Genomic DNA, 18487 nt, shown 5'->3' with positions numbered 1-18487 from the left:
GTCATGTGAATAAAAGACGTGAAGGCCACTAGGTCTAGAAAACTCCCGATACGCCGGTTAGCGATCGGGCGACGCGTCGCGCTGACCATGCGTTTGTTGTCACATTGGACGTAGTTCCACCAGTCGCTAACAGATGTGGCCCGTTATGCCAAGTGGTCATGGTTATATAATAAATCATTTAAGATGTAGTTAAGCTTATCTATAACATCCCATTAAAAATTTCGGCATTAATAAATATTGAAACACGCTGATAAATTTTTCGTAATAATTCTAATGTATACTTGTGTACTTAAATTTCTTCAGTAGTACTTTTCCACTACCTTTATTCCACCAGTTGTTCTATGATAATTTATTTGAGTTTGTTGTCTTATTTCCTTTAGTTGTACAGTAAATAACCACCAGACTTTCAACTAAAATGTTCAGAAATTGATCCTATATTCACTAGATTTTTTTCCCCCTTATTCTAGGGTTATACGTTTATCTCTGAAAAAATTTTTAGTGCTATGCATAATACGGTGCATGCTATAAGTGTAATGTAACAGTGTTGCAGTAAGTTCATATTGTATAAATTAGACCTCTAGAGCCTTATGCAGAGTCGTTATTAAGCGTGATTAGTGCTTTACTAAAGAGTTCGACTAACATGTTTCCTGCAGTAGTCAGGCCTTTAGTACTCCGCTAATCATACGTCAAAACAACTCTGCATAAGGCGGCTAGTATTTAACGGTATGCTTACGTATTACTTATTGCTACGTTTTATGTTTACAGGCTGCAAAACCTACCCTATCAGCGAAAGATAAAGCTCGTGCAAAGGCAGCAGCAGGTTCCAAGAATATTTCGTCTTTCTTCAAGAAGAAGTAAACGACGTTCCTATGGGAGTTGTGGGACAAACTATTCATTTAAAGAGAAAAGAACCTGATTGTCAGGTTTCACAATATAGAATAGTACCTCGTATTTTCCTGTTGAACTAGATTAGCAGACTGTTGTTGAATATTTTTTTTCCCTCCCAAAATTTAAAACACATAAAAAAAGGTGAATTTAAAAATTCAAGAATTGATGTCTATATTTTTTCGTGTCAGTGAAACAAAAAAATGAAATTTCTGTTATGTTTTTATTAGATTGGTGTTCGTATTTTTTTTTCTGCTGAATGAGATGTGCTGAATGTTTGTATGCGTGAATGAGAGAAATTCTATGAAAAAAAGCTTTACAAATCAAATTCATTGAAGCTTCATCATAACAAGATGTGTATTTTTCAAAGTATTTAGTATTATTTCTATTTTTTTAGTACCTGAAGATTTGAGAAAAAATATCTGAGAACTATTATATTAAAACTAGTGTACGATTGACACTAAAAATTATTGTGGCCCAATCGTGAAAAAATCATTTTCAGAGTAACTTTTATTAGAGCAGTAATTTCAGTCTTTTAATTCGATTGTGATTCTAATTTCACAGTTGTCTAATTTATAAAGCTCCTTACTTATGTATATATTGAAATTGAAGATGTAAAAGTTAACTGTTCTCGAAGAAATATTACATGGTCAATAATGCTTATTGTTATTTTATTTATTCTTTTTATTACATGATTAAATATTTCCGATCTGTCCCAAGTAGTTTCGCAACGTGTTGCGTATTATGAATGCAGTTTAAAAATTTTATTTAATATGACTCCTTAGTTAAGAGACTAATTGAATATATCAACAGTTGTCTTGCTGTGTTGTAGAGCAGGTGATAGCCAACTTTTTTAAGGTTTGAAGGTTACTTTTTTACATCAGAAATCATTTGTCGGTCTACTTACCTGTTGATTAACCCGCTAGAAGGTTTCATAAAGTAACACCGCTGATCGATACGATACAGTCCACCATGGCCTGGTCGACTAGTAGACCGCGGCCGACACGTTGGCCATCTCTGTTGTAGAGAATTCTACAGACGTTATTATACAGTCTTCACAATGGGCTGGTCGGCTAGTAGACCGCGGTCGACGCGTTGCTCATATCTATTGCAAAGAATTCAATATATTCTACTGATAGAAATCCTTGAACGGATAGAAAAATTACAGAGTAATCTCTTTCATTGAACAAACTTTCTGTGCTGCTAAAATATTTAGTCAAATTTTTATTTATTTTATTTATTTATTTTTGTACAATGAAGATATTTTTCTGTATTTAATATGAAGATATTTGTATTATTTACAAATCGTCGGTTAAAGAAAAGTATATAATATTTCTCTGTGTGGCGTATGAACTGCATTATAATGAGCTAATTTTCAGTAATCAAAGGTACTAATAAATGACTTTTTATTTTCTAGTCTTATTGAAACTTTGATGAAAGGGAGATTCGTTGTGTTGGATACTTACTAAATTATTCAGAATAGAAAATGAAATGAATATCTGCGGTTGGGCACTTTGAGCTAAATGAGACGGATGATAGATGAAAGGGGAAGAATGATTAAAAAATGTGGTGGAGTGATTAGTGTAGTACTCTGTGAAATTTCGCGTACGGTTTACGACCATGGCTCTATAACACATAAACGTACTCTTCGTGAATGCATATCCTACAGCTGTGCTACTATGGCCTGTTTCGGATCGCAATAGGAGATAAGTTTTTGGTTTGATTCCTGAAGTTGACCATTGTGAGAAATTTTGCTAGTATTTATCTCAGGTTTCTTCTCGAAATGAAATAAAATGTTTCAGGTTTACATCCCATGATCACTATGCCGGCTAGGCTAAAGGAGACGATGATGATGAGAAATGAATGAAATGGTGAAATGAAGGAAGTGGGAGGAAACAAGAGAACCCCGAGAGAATCCACGCACACGGTGTTTGTCTACCACAAAGTTCACTTGGCCTGAATTGTTTCAGGGACCCCACGCACCAACTCAAAATCAACTCAACTCAGCTTTATTACTGAGCCACCGCAGCCCCCATTTCTTCTCGAACTACCTAGTTCAAGCACCTTTCTGAAGAGACATACGGAAGGAACTATTAAGGATTTTCGCTAATGAAATGAAGACAAAGGGAGACGATGATTAAAGCAAGTGAATGATGATGGACGAATTGGTGAAATGAGAAAGTGGGAGGAAACGGGAATACCCCGACAAAATTCACGGACACGGTGTTGTCCACCACAGAAAGACGATAAAGAATATGAATAATGTAAGAAGCGGGCCAGATAGCATGCACGAAATGCTGTTGCATAAGCTAAATGATTGTTGTCAAAACTCTTCGGGCCTTATGCAGAGTCGTTTTGACGTCTGATTAACACCTTAATACGGGGTTGACTAACGGATGGTTATCAAAATTGTATTCAGAGTCTCTGATTAGGACGTAGTATTGGACGAAGTTAATTACATGTGACTAATTAATCTAGAGCAGAGCCTAATCTTTTACCCACGATTTAGCGTGCGGCACAACATTTTGTATTTCGTAATTCATGTATTTTCATTTTTACAGACTACGCATGTGCTCATCTACTTTTCCGTAGTTGCCACATTTATTTTACTCACCGATGCATTGGGGTTCTATAAGTTAATCATACCCAAATCATCATTTTAGTTGTACTAAAAGTAGACTCTGAATACCAAAAAGTGCACCTTCCTTAGTAAAGAGTTAGTATGCCAACTAACTAGTCTATGACTAAACTTCGATTAACGAATTCTCTCTGAATACCGCCCTTCGTGTTTAGGTGCCCAACAATGATGACGTCATAAACTCCACACCCTTTCCCCTATAAAAGAACGTTTCGAAACAGTTTTTAACATATTTGGTAGCATTTTGTACACAATACATGGCTCATTTCTACATTTTTGTTATTCTTCATTGTCTTTTAAGTTAGTCACTAAAATTAGTGTTACCGCGAAATTAGTAAAATTTCTAATCTCGTTTCGAACTTTAAAAATGTATTGCTCGTTTCATTTTCGAGACAGGACGAGAAATTTCACGAGTCTTGTGAGCAATACTAAAAATGAGAGAATTAGTGATCAGATCAGTGAATCAGTGCAAATTATTGAAGAATTATTTGTAGTGGTAAAAAAAAAAAAAAAAAAAGATATTTTCAGTTTTACAACCGTAGGATGCCGTGTGGGCTAAAGGAGACGGTGATGATGAGAAATGAATGAAATGATAGAATAGAGAAATTGGGAAGAAACGGGAGAACTCCGAGATGGTGTTCGTTCACCACAAAGTTCACTTAGCACGAGCTGCGGTCGGACCAAAAGCTCCACGCAGAAGAGATGAACGCTCTACCCCTGAGCTACTATGGTCCTATTGGTGTCATCAAACATAACCTACAAGGTTATTATTATTAAAGTTTTCACGCAAGTCAAATTATATAACATGCTTATATATTGAAAATTCAATAATTTTAATCTTTCAGTTTCATAATGACTAACGGATTTAATATCCTTCATTTGTCATTATAGTGGCCGTCTTCAATTTGAGAACACTTTTTTGTTTTTCGCCCCTAGAGGCTTGGTTACTAAGTTATATTGTGCTTAACATGAAATAAATATTTGTGAATTCTGTTTAGGTAATTACAACCTTATTTACGTTTATTTCGGCTCTTATCTTAATAACAAACAGCAAAGCACGTTTATGTTCACCATCATCACTATGCATCTTCAAATAAAGGGAAGCAGGCTCTGTTAACTATTAGGAATTACCGTTATTCACAGATATTTCCCTTTTTTATAATAAGGATTCAGCAAGTACGGCTGAACTTACCGAAGAACCTTAAGAGACCCGCTGAAACTCAGTTTCAGAATTCTGCATTTATAACTGATGGCTTCGTTGGTTTTGTTTGCTTGAGGAGGATTCGAACCAAATTGACCTCTGTTACACAGGATATACGGTCAAGACAAAAGGATGTGCGTAGTTTTGGTTCGATTTCCGGTGGAAACTCAATCTAAAGAGATACTAAATAAATATGTAAACAAGCTAGGTCATAAACATCATCACACAGCCTAGTTACCTAGCAGTCGAATTTGCTGGATAAGATCGAAGACCACATTCCGTTCGTTTTCGCTAAATGCGAATCGCAACGCAACGCAATAATGCCACAACTAATTGTAATTTCTATGCTGACTATCGCAAACTAAAACACAAAGTTTGCGTTGCGTTGGAGCATACCAGTACGGAATGAGGTTCAAAGTAAGATGTGGATATACAGGGTGTCCTAAAAATCTGGTTTCATTAGGAATATTGAAATGTAGATTTCGAATGCTCGTAGTTTATTTAATAAGTAGAATATAGACATTGTTTTAGGTGGCAACAAATATTCAAATTGATGCTCCTGTTTGAGCCTTGCAGTTATGATACGAACAAGGAAAACACGTTGTACATTGTTGTAATAGCATGGCATGCAGCACAAATGTTATCTTGAAGATCTGCAATAGAATATAGACGTATGTTGTACACAGCAGACTTAAGGGTGTCTCCTGGATAGAAATCGAGAGATCTGAGATCTGAAGTCCATTAGGGTCATTCCACAGGTACTCTGCGTTGTTGTATTATATACTTCCATTTGTGGCCTTCATATCATCTACAGTTGTTTACCTGTAAAAAAAAAAAAAAAATCCTCTTGCTACTTATCTGAAACAAGAGTAAATTCTATTTTGTATGAGACCGGACTTTTGGAACACCCTGTATGTATCAAAAGTTCTGTCTCATCCATTATGATTTTTACTTTATTTGCCGTTTATTTATTTATTTTTTTTTACAGAATTTATTTCTTAATTACAGATTCTTCTTTTATGTACTAGTTACCACCTTTCTTTAAAAATAGTTATTTTGAAAAATATTTTTCACGAACAGGGCAGAATAATTAAATATATATATACGGTAATGCATTTACAACGATGAACTGACTTCGAAAAATTAGTTAAAAATTTTATATCTTTCTTTTCTGTGTATAATACTTAATATTTTATATTATGCATTTATTAATAAAAATATGCGTTTTTAGTTTATTGTAAGTATTATCTCCTTTTCTGTCACATCATTTACATTTGTCGTCGAGAGTATGATTATGTATATATTACAGTAAGATGCAAACAGAAAATAACACAAAATATTGTTACTTACCATTGAATGAGCAAAGTACATTTTTAAAAAAGTATTTAATCTTAACAAGGGATAAGCACTTTTGTATATGTATGTATTTATCTATATTTTAGTATTATCCCGGAGTTGTACCCTTTAGATCTGTGGGGCCCCACTAGTCTAATTTGTAACCACTGCTGGTAAATTGATATAATGTACTAGCGAGACTACTCCGTACTCAAGGGCAGATATCTTTATGCAGTGTTTTAATTCGGGAGTTTCTGGGAAGTTTTTGAAAGTTATTAAACGACTTTCCTGGAGGAGAGAGGAGTTTGCGAATCTACCACCATCGTAAAAAAAAAAAAAAAAAAAAAAAGTCATACGTTGCTTTTTATCTATCAATAATGGACAGGTTAAACATTGCGTATTTCCACCAATATTTGTTGTTAATTTGTCTCCTGAGTCCAAAGTCGTGAACTACATACATATCTTACACTTGTTATATTTTGCATTGACTTATAGGCGGGTCCAGAGTGGGGCGAAGGATGGTTCTCCCTCCCCAACAGTCTGTCCTGGATTCGTACCTGCTAATAAATATTATAATGAAAGAGAGAATTGCCATTTTTTAATTAATTTTTTGAAAGAGAGAACTTTAAAAGAGCAAATTGATCAAAGATAAGTAAGGGAGGGAAACTTTTATGAAAATAAAAGTGAAACATACCAGCGTATTGTTTGGAATCGAAAATGTGTTTGGAGTTACAGATTCTTGTACTGAGGTTGAGAGCGGAAGTGACATAACTACTTAACTAATCCATTATCTTTCTAAGAAATTTTCTCTTTAAGTTGCAACATTTCTTACTTTTCAGGGGGAAAAGAAAAGTTATCCTTTTGAAATCATTTGCCGCAGCTGCATCAGATACCGTCTCAAAAGGACGGAACGAGATATATTTCATTGCGTCACGAACATTGAAAAGTTATGAATTCGCGCATTCATTTTATATGTGCATGTAGGGAAAGTAGTATTGGAAGTTGCATGTTGTCAGTTGGCAATTCTGTACAAGATCCAAATAAAGACATCTTGTATTCTAGTCTGTAGACTCTAAATACAGTTATTATATAGTATTTGTATGATACACTTTCAAAATTTAAATGCAAGCAAGGTTTATATAGCACAAAAGCAAAAGTTATTCTCTTGTTTGTATCTTACTTCTGTATATATTTTTTAAAAGATATATGTAACAAACCTAATCTTTACGTAAGAAAAAAGTATCTGTACAGTCAATGACAGAAGATTTATGGCCTCATGAATTTGTCGATTTTCTGTTTTTGAAAGAAATAGTATTTATATGTTTTTGTGTATCATATAGGAAGTAAACAAAATTTGTTAAGTGGAAATGAAATTAAATTGGTCCAGGCTGGCCATGTTGAATCAGCTTCATAAATAGCCAACTTAACAGAATAAATTAGTATATATATAAATAAATCATCATAGTTTTAGAAACGTGCTATTAAATAAAAATAAGTCAGTTGCCCATTGTTAACTTTAAAGTTAACTATCAACCTTTCGTAAGTGGTCAATTTTACATAGCAAATAGCATACTAAGTTTGGTTTTAATGAAAATTCGTCCATTTTAAAACCAGTGTCCGAGCTAGAAAAGATGATCGATCAGCTGTAACAATTTTCAGTGTATCATATGGATATTTTGGCAGCTGATGATAATTAAATTTGCAGTGCAGTTAGTATGATTTACTTTCTGAAATGAGCTAAGAACTTCCTACCACAGAACAGGACTTGGACCAACTACATCTCCCTGATTACTGATCTGAAAGCCAGTCAGTTTAAGAAAGTTGCATTATTGCAAGGTAGACAAAGTGAACTTTTTGCTGAAAAATTGAATTGAATGCTAGATAATGATTTTCTGGTTGATCGTTACTTTCGTTTCTAAGGTTTAAAAATGTACTTAGTTTTAAAGAGAAATAAAGCAAACGAAAACATTTGTATGTGAATTGAGGAAGAGAATGAGTGGATGTGTGTACATGTGTTCTTATCACGTGATGGATTTTTCTTTGTGTAAGCAAAAAATAATAAAAAATAAAAGATGTATTACTACTATTATTGTTGTAGTTATATGATTACCAGTGTAAGCTTGTCTTATTTAATGAAGATGCAAAGACTCGATTTTTTAAAATAACGATTTTTTTGTGTGTGTTTGTTTCCTCTCAACTTTTTAGCCAGGAAAGTGTTGGGCTTCTTTAAACATTTCAGTTTTAATGAAGAAATGACAGAACATCTTAGATGTCTTTCCCGATTATAACATGAGTAATAAACTTTATTCGGAGAAAAGAAAATCGATCGTTCGTTAGGAAAGGATTGGAGTGTATTATGGACACTGTGAGTTTTCTGGATCCAACGAATTGCTTGTAGAGTTATTAGAGCAATGTTCGACAAAAATGCTTTAGTGAAAGACTAATCGTATTAGCAATAACTGTTGTCAAAATGTAATAGCTAGATTTTGTTCCACTAGATTTGCGATTTATGCATAAACTAAAGCTTCACTAGTATGATGTTCTTTGCGATTTATGCATAAACTAAAACCACTACGATTTATGCCTAAACTAAACTTCACGAGTAAGATATTCTTTTTGCGATTTATGCACAACCTAAAACTTCACTACTAATATACTGTTTGCGATTTATGCATAAACTAGAAACTTCACTAGTAAGATATACTTTGCGATTTATGCATAGCCTAAAACTTCACTACTAAGATATTCTTTGCGATTTGTGCATAAGCTAAAACTTCACTACTAAGATATTCTGCGATTTATGTATAAACTAAAACTCCACTAATAAAATATTCTTTGTGATTTATGCATAAACTAAAACTACTAGTAAGAGATATTCTTTGTGATTTATGCATAAACTAAAACTTCGTAGTAAAACATTCTTTGTGATTTATGTATAAACTAAAACCTCACTAGTAAAATATTCTTTACAAGATATGCATAGCCTAAAACTTCACTAGTAAAATATCCTTTGTGATTTATGCATAAACTAAAACTTCATTAGTAAGATATTCTTTACGATTTATGGATAAACTAAAATTCACTAGTAAGATATTTTAGGAGTAAGCCAGATTTTATATGAGAGCATAGGCGAAACAAGTACCCAGGGTGTATCAAAGTTTCGGGGTACACCCTGCTTGTGAGTTTTCTCCCGTTTCCTCCCACTTTCTTCATTTCACTCATCTCTCATCATCGCCGTCTCCTTTAGCCTAACCGGCATAACCGTAGGACGTAAAACTTAAAAGATTTTATTTCATTTTCAAAGTTTCGGGACCATAGGCTAGCTCGGTTATAAAGACATGGAAAAGTAGAAAGAAAGGATAGTTGTTGGAAATAGGTAGTTTTAAATCTATTTTTTTAAAAACCAATCGCACAAGCCGTTTGGGCTTCACACTGGTAAATCAGGGGCCCAATATGAAATGATAAAGTAACGTTGCCAGTTCAGCGGACTTGATCCCTTGGGCCCTCAACATAACAATAATTCAGCATTGTTGGGAAAGGATTCGAGGTGTTCTAGCATACCTTACATAAAAATGTGCACGTTCCCCGTGTCGTTTTTACGTGACCTTGCGTTCTGTTCGATCCATCTGCTGAACTGTTAACGTTGTTATTCCATTTAACACAGGGCGCCGTAGCAGTGTGAAGCCCAAATGTCTGATGCAATTGAAAAAAAAATCCTCAATTTTAAATGCAAAACACTTATTTCCAACAACTTTTCTCTCTTTCTGCTTTTTCGTATTTTATAACGGAGTTGGCCTATAGCTCCGGACTTTTGATACACCCTGTAAAAAAAAAAGAAGAAAAAAAACATTTTTCGAGGTGTTGAAATTCGAGGAGAAGGTTATAAACACTATACCCAAGTCTCCTATTTTAAACATGTTGACATGTTATAAGAGTAAAGAAAGAAGAAATTTTGTGGACTTACAGTACTTTGTTAAACCAACATCATATCCAAAATGACTGTGGAATTAATTTTGTAAGCTGAGCTCATATTAAGTTCTAATGGATTATCTGACTTCCCCTAGTAAAGCTTTCTTCAAGCAGAAAACAAGATGTAAGCAAAATTTTATACTATTCGAAACTGTTTTTGTTTCTGTTTCTTGGCTTATTATGCCCGTTTTTCTTTCCTGCTAGTTTGAATTAATCTGCCTATAATATACATATGACAAGGTGATTAGCCAATGAAAACAACACCTTTGATACAAAGGGCACTAGGAAAATTTGTAATGCAGTTTTATTTATTTATTTAGTTCAAATAATTTACATCACATTCAATACATCTCTCCATCCTCCGAAACCAATCGCTAAACTAGATCTGCCAAATTTCACTAGGGAGAGAGGGACACTCGTTGAACCAAGCCCTCAGAAGATCCTCATCACTGGAAAAACACATTCCTTTCAGGTTCATTTACAGTGCAAATGCGCAGGGAGCAAGGCCTGGATTGTAAGGAGGATGCTCAAGAAGTCAGTTCTGTAATGGTGAAAAAATTAGTGCAGGCTCCCGCGTAGTGAGCGGGAGCATTGTCATGATGGAGGAACCAGGTACCTATTCTTGTATTTGGTCGTTGGTTCTTCATAGATTCGATACTTTAAGCAGGTACTGTTCAGTGTAGCACTTATCTGTGACTGTCTTTTGTGTGTCCAAAACGACACGCCCCATAATTCCACTCGTTTTGAAAAATACAGCTATCATTTTCTACTTAACTGATCGGAATTTTCTGACAGCTACAGGTGTATCCTCATCTTCAAAGCCCCAAAACATTTGCAGCAGCATCTGGACTCATGTCATACGTCGTGTCATCTGCTCTTCAATCAGACTATGCTGTAGCCAGACAACAAAGTTTGTTCACGTGCAAATGATCATGCAGAATCGAACGAATTGCTGGTGCATTTAGGCTTAAGGTATCTTCAATCTGCTGGTTGGTCACTCGCCTAACTTGGTCAAGCATTTTCCTAACAGCAGTTCCCCCATAACACGTTCGTGGCCTTCCCACCCTCTCAGCATCTTCCAGAGTGAAATTTCTCTTTTAGAATTCTCCGTACCGTCTGAATATAGTCGTACGATGTAGACAGACATTACCCAGTGCAATAATCATTTCTTCTAAGCACTGGTCTACGTTTAAACCACGCATGAAATTATACCGCAAAACTACTCGTATCTCATTTCGTGACCAAGATGGCATAGCAAGCACTTGACCATCATTGCTAATGAATAACTCAACCTATCGACTTTGTGCAACGGTTTCTGTGCAAGAATGAATATATCTCAGCAGGCACCAAGAAGCAGACTCCTGCGTCACATGGCTGCATCGCATTGCATAACTTTCCTAGTATCCTTTGTATATGGAGTATAATATACATTTGCTGCAATAAATAGAACGCCAATTTGAAAATCAGTCAAGAGGGAGAACTTATACTATACAAGTATAGAATGTTGTAAATTTGAACTTTCTTAATGGTACAATCCACCACAGGAAAACAAAAAGGTGATACTTGAATTAGAAAAATTACCCTGCCCCCCCCAAAAAAAATCAAATTTCTGTTCTAACCAAATATATATGTATGTATTGTCACGGACGCTCATCGATATCATCGTTAAACTTTGTCCGTGATTGTACTTTTAGTTCAATATTCTTCAAAGGACATTCAACGAACAGCGAAAGGAAAGGGATATTTCAAAATTAAATTGTGATTAATTAATGAATTCTTTATCTGTAAAACTGCTATGTAATTCCGTCTTTGAAATCGTTGCCAAGCTTTCAAAGTCAGCTAGCTTTCAGAATTCAACATGTAAGATCCATGCATTGACAAATATGTTGACAGAAGTGAATTTCAGAAGTTCACGTCTTTACGTATTTCACCACGAGTACAGGAAGTTCCATAACCCCGTCGCGAGTCGAGTAACAAAACTATTGGGCTTTACCAAAGTCAGGGCAGTAGTAGCTTCGAAGACCTATCAGGAGGAACACCTTGTTACTAGTGTGGATCATATTGTTCATCTAGACGACATCAATAAGAAAAGGTATACCTGTTTCATATTTGTCAATGCCTAGTCATGAGTCAGTGCTTGTTAAGTTTCAAATAGACACTACTGATCAAAATACATACATTAAAATCATAACCCACAAAACCTATTTTTTATTTCAACCGAAATGATTAATCACGAATGTATTGGTGTACAAACTTATCGATGTCTAGATTATTAAGAAAATTTGGGTTTCTTAATAATCTAGACACCTCTTGCATACGTCCCGTTCTATGTAGATCATAGATAACTCATAGCATAACCGCATGGTGGAGGCGTTAAAATTTCTAAAGAAAACTTAGCGAGTTTTTCTTTTATTTAATTGTCTTACGCCAGAAACTTTGTGTTTGACTCTGGGAAAGAATTAAGTAGATAACCGACGTTATGAAAACATATTAACACATGTCAGAAACGTCATACGTGTCAGTACGGTTGTAAGGAACTTAGTGAGAAATCAACTTTGCGAAAAGATACATATGAGACACATGTGAGTGTTCATACAAAGGTCTGAAAACAGACATGTGAGAAGTCCAGTAAAAGATTTAATCACAAACCGAATCTGTCAGTGTACAGGTTAACACACACATGCGAGGGATCGCATACATACCAGGAGTGGAAAGGAATTTGGTCAATAATTGAATTTGGCAATTCACATGTTAACAAACACAGGCAAAATCGACATCTAAAGAAGACAGGAGAGAAGCTCGTACGTGTCAGAAGTGTGGGAAAGGGTTTATTGGGGAAGAATATCTGGCAAAACGTACTAAAATACACATATCAAAAAACATACTTGTTAAGAGTGTTGAAAACCAATTAGATTCAAACTGAAAATTGCAACAGGCATGCTCTAGTTCACAATTTAGAATCGTCATAGTATGTATCAGAAGTGTTGAAAGAGATTTGGTGAAAAATCAAAATTTGAATACATATACAATTCTGAAACGTTATACATTTCAGAAATGCAAAAGGAGAAAAATTTAACGTGTGTCCGGAGTGTTGAAATCGAGATAGTCACCGAAAATCGTAGTTCGAGTCCACATGTTGGCATACACAGGCCAGAAACCTTATAGATCAGACGGGTTTGGGAAGATATTTTACCGAAAATTGGGTGTGAGAATACACGTGTTAGGCACAAGTGAGAAATGTTAACCGTGTCAGAATGTATAAAGGTAACCAAGAAAGTTCTGTCGCCTTTTGTGGAGGTCTGTTCAATTGGCCCTCACACCGTCAATTGAATTCGAATGGAGATAAGGAGAAGGCCAGTTGTTGGTGCGGGAATATCCAACATACTACCTGGCTGTGGCAGTTCAGTTACACCGTCAACGTGCGTAAGGACAGAATGAACATGAAAAATCCACAGAGCGCCCTGAAAGCGTGTATGCTGTACAAGTTAAAACGGGTCAAAAGCCGCTGTAGTGGGGCGGAAGATATGCAGGCCTTTGGTGAGGGTGTCATGATTATGCGAACAAGGCAGCGGTAGTTTAACAAGTTTAAGGGCGGTGACGGAACACTCGAAGACACGCCACGTGCCAGAAGACCAACACATGTACGAAATGATCTTCAGGTAGGAGTTGAGGCGGACAGTGGCCAGACATGTGAGGAACTGGGACTACAACTCAGTGTGAGTGGAGAAATGTCACGTGTCTGGAGTCGAAATAGATTCAGTCGAAAATCTATTTGAGAGGTTGCGTGCTAAAATATGTAATGATAATAATGAATATTATCCCACATATGAACACTGTAAGAGAAAATATATTCGAAACAAATACGGTATTTGGTAAGACATATAACAACATATACAAATTATATTATAATTTTAAAAGCGTGCAACACAGCAGAGGAATGTAACTCAAAATCGAAATTGAGATTTAAGAAATCACATGTTAACATATTCGAATAGGATGCCTATATTATTCAACAACGCATCTAGATATTAAATCTAAATAAGAATTTGAAAACGTAAGATGGAACACTCAGGTGATAAATTATCATCACGTCCGAGTTGGCACATAAGATTCTGCCAAAATTATATCTAAGGGTCTTATTTTGAGGTATTCAGCTTAGGGACCTCATACATTTGAAGAAAGTGGGAAGAGGTGTAGTTGAAAATCTGATTTAGCTGAACATGTATAACCTACACATGTAACGGAATAACCTCATTTATGTGAGTTTTATGGGGAGGGCTTTATGAACGTACTTCGTAAATCATATTATGAATGTACTTTGGAAAGCCACAATATACATATTTCGCAAATAACATAATTCAATTCTAACACCTAGCAAAACTTTCTTTTATTTATTATTAATAATGAGTGTTTTCTTTGGTTAGAACTTCTTTTAAGCTATACGTACATCCTAAGATAAAATGAGCAATACGCAAACTATGAAGATTGAAGGACAAATTAAATCAAGATCATTTGAATTATCTCATGTCCAACACAAAATTCAAATGGGAGATACACTTTAAAACTGTAGATTGGGATCTAAATGATGCTCACGTCTGCCATTGCACGTATTAATTTATAAAAGCGAAAAGATCATACTACTCACAAGTAAGTAAAAAGGTTACGGGGTAAACTAAATTTCACAACATCTGCACTCACAAAAGTAAAGATTTCCTATACATTTAAGAGTAAAAGACGGAATAAGATGCACACATACGCGATCATAGGTGATGAAAGTCTTACTTACTATGGACATAGATACAAAATTATTCACATGCTTGGTATGAGGGGGTTAAATTCCAAAGTTGGGTGACGGCTTCCAGCAAAATTTTTATAATATACAGGAAACATATGGATAATTTGATCGTTTGTGTGCGTGACAATACATAAGAGTCTTGAATAATCTGTTTATTTGTTATATATAAGAAGTTATAAACATGGGACTATACGGCGAGCGGAGGGAACTACTTGGCGCAAGGTAACCAAACAGTTGCATTGTGGGAAGGAAACGAGCATTTATGTTATCAACATGGCGAATGTACAAGGGCAATGAACTAACAGTTTTAACATTTGTGAAGCAATACGTTGATAACGAACAAAATCTTTTAAAAGTTTGTGAAGAACACGGATTAATTAACCCAGTAACACATTGCAGAAAGTGTGCAAAGGAGATAACAGCGAAAAAACGTGGTGAAAGCGGACGCCCAACTTCGGAATAAATGCCGTATGAGGAAGCACGTATTATTATTATTTCGTAATACAAGACGAAAATTAAAAATAAAATAAAATAGGTATTAGTACTGTTGGAAGCAACTTGGCTAGTCTTCAACTTATTTCTGCGCCTTACATTCGAAGATTTTAAAATGAGGTGAAATTTCAGGTGCGCCTTAGATTCGATGGCGCCTTATATTCGAAGAAATACGGTACTTGATTGTAAAATTTTAATTAGCAATGGGACGACAGCTACATTTAAATAATGTATATATATATAATAATATACGTAGTTAACTATCTCTTGTTGCTAATCTAAAAGTGTTTCCCTCGGAGCAAAAGATATTTTGAGAAAATCTTAAGGAAATTCATATCTCAAAACCTCCGCTACCTTTCGATAAACAGTCAGGTGCCAATAGGTGACAATTGAGATGGTTAGCTTTAACCTTGAGAATTTTCCGGAATTACTAAAGCTCTTCACTGATGAAAGGAGCCGATATAGCTAATGGTTTTACCAAACCATTTCCTGAATTTCTGTACGTCTTTTTAATTCACATCTTCCTTTACCACCCCTTTATCAGGGAGTGTTCTGGCCATTGACTTCCAAGAACAAATCGTGGGAATCCATGCTTCTTTGTCTCTAGTCACAAATACAGAACATCTACCTCTCATATGGGAATACGAAAGAGTTAAGAAAAATAACAAAACGGTATTTTGCGTGGCCAAGATATGCAGGTAAATTTATCATTATCATTATAGGGTAAACATTGCTTCAATGCGGCCATCTTCCAAGATAGATAGGTGGCCAACTTACAGAGTAATGAGTAACGAATGTTTTATGGAAAAATGCAGGGAGCAGGTGGCCAAGTTGACAGGTCCTACTGTACTTAAATGTGCATTAACAGATTGTAGTTATTATTGGAAATATTGGAATATATTTACGTAATACTTAAGTGGAAGAACAGACATGTAAGAAATCTCAAACTAGTCAGGAGTGTACAAATAAGTGTAATAAGAACATCTTGTTGGCTACTGGTATTACAAAATTTCCAAGTGGGAAATATTTTATTCGTCACAAGTAGGGGAGGGTGGGTTAGAATGAGACAGAAAGTAGTAAATCAGTAATATTTTGTTTAATAGTGTCTATAAAATTAAGAGCCTAAGTTATAATGAAAATTTGGTTCATTGTGCACATAAAGCATGTATTTTCAAACAAATATCGCTTAGAGTAAGGAAGTGACGATAAATCGAAAAACAGTCTCCGTTTGTCTCATTGTGGCCCATCATAGGGCCACAATGAGATATGCCATGGACCACAGTGAGACATAGTAAGGATTAAGAACAAAAACAAAGAATAACATGGTCTTACTAAGGTAAAAACAAAGCAACTTATGATTTTTTCTTGGCGAAACAACACAATTTTAAACTGTTACGGCTTGATATGCTCTTATATAGTAACAGATGTTAAGCAAATCGAAGTTGTACTCGAATGTCACAAAAGATTACAATCTCTTTGTGGATATTAAACGTTTCGGGTTTGGGAATACCATTTTCACATCGGACAGATGAATTAATGCTACATGAGGAAACGAAAAGTAATCTTCATATTTTACGCACTTTCTAAAAAAAAAAAAAAAAAAAAAAAAAAAAAAAAAAAAAAAAAAAAAAAACTTGTAAATCATTGTTATTGTCTTTTGACTTGATAACCTTTGCAATGTAAAAATTTTTTCTAGGTCCCATGAATTCAACCAACACAAAATCATCAACTTCTGGATCACGTTCAAGCTCTTGAAAACCACTAGGATCAACATGCGGAAACGTAGGGCTTGCATCTGGAAGTTCTATGTCACTACTGCTTGATGAAATGTTAAGGTCACATTCATCGTCGCCATCAGAGGAAATGAAATCATATTCGTTTCTTTTCTTGTGCAAGGAAATAAGCCTTTACACACACAAGATGATTTCCGTTTGCGAAATTGTCTTTCTTCTAGCTTCTTTTCATTTTTTTTGTTTTGTTTTGTTTTGTTTTGTTTCTCAGGCGTATCAGTTGGAATTATGCTTGACGCTTTCGTGCGACCAGTCGCAGCTCGTTTCCTTTTACCGGCTTTAGGGAATCCTTTGAAAATGACTGGACTGAAAAATTTAAAAGTGTTACTTTCAATAGGGCTATTGGTTTGTAGGCCTATTTCTACACTTGCTCCTAATACACTAGGACCTGAAGAGTCTTCAACACTATCCGCACAAACTACCATTGGTGGACTTTCACTGATTGCTGGAGCTGTTTTATCATTCGAGTTGTCACAAGGATCACGATCAGTCACAGAACTGGTTAGAAAGTCATCAGCAGTGAATATTTCACTATCGAATGGAAAACTCCCCGTTTTGTTAAAGCCAGATTTGATGTTTGATGGTGTCATAGTGCGTTTGTGAGCTACCCCAACAGAGACAGCAATGTCGTAAATTGTCATTGGCGTTCCAGGGTGATGCAGCAACCACGAATCGACAGCTGCATTATAATGAGCTTGAAATGAATAAAACACACATCCAACGGCTATAGTTTATTGCTATAGTGTGGTGGTAAAGTGACTACAATCTAGAGATGCAAGGGCTCGGAAAAAAACCGGCTTTTTTGGAAAAAAACTCGGTTTTTTCTGCTTTGCTTTTTTGCTTCGGAAATTTTGGGCTTTTTTCAAAATACTGCTTTAAATTGATAAAGCAGACTTTGTATCGCTTCTCTATAACACAAAAAATCATTTAATTAGTGGTTGATGCTGATAATAATATAAAACATCGAAAATAAACTATGAATTTCAAAAAAATATTTCAAACAATTTTTCTTCAATATATTTACATTATGAATTCCACAGGATTAACCAATGTATATAATAAGAATTTTTTAACCTCCTATATACAAAAGTAAGCAGAGTTGGCATGAACCGTGGTTGTTTTTGAAAATGCCAAAAACCCGTTTTGGGGGGGGGATGTTTAAACCAGGCTTTTTTGGTTTAAACCAGGCTTTTTTGACTTAGATTTTTTGCTTTATGTATTTATATTACATATTTACAGAAATAGCCTAAGTTTGTTTCGCCTTGATGTTATTATGCAACAGCGGGGTTATGCCGGAAGAACTCCCATAAGCTTAAAGAAGTGCGGTCAGTAAATTTCTTAAGTTGGGAATCTCCCGCCCTAGCCATTGGGAAAATCCCGTC

At 35.2% G+C, this 18487-nt stretch overlaps 1 protein-coding gene across 1 annotated transcript in view; it reads left to right on the top strand.

Annotated features, from left to right (window-relative positions):
• Positions 1 to 8148, top strand: part of LOC145693568 (ribonuclease H2 subunit B) — a gene marked incomplete in the record, with an annotated part of 40945 nt that extends 32797 nt beyond the window's left edge. The window contains 1 exon segment of the mRNA XM_081769661.1: positions 766 to 8148. Within this exon segment, the coding sequence (XP_081625787.1) occupies positions 766 to 858 (93 nt within the window).
• Between the last annotated feature and the right edge of the window lie 10339 nt (positions 8149 to 18487).

The sequence above is a fragment of the Thermobia domestica genome, chromosome 8 (assembly GCF_964235325.1).
Source record: "Thermobia domestica chromosome 8, izTheDome1.hap1.1, whole genome shotgun sequence".
NCBI lineage: Eukaryota > Metazoa > Arthropoda > Insecta > Zygentoma > Lepismatidae > Thermobia > Thermobia domestica.
This window is presented reverse-complemented; position numbering and strand designations above follow the sequence as displayed.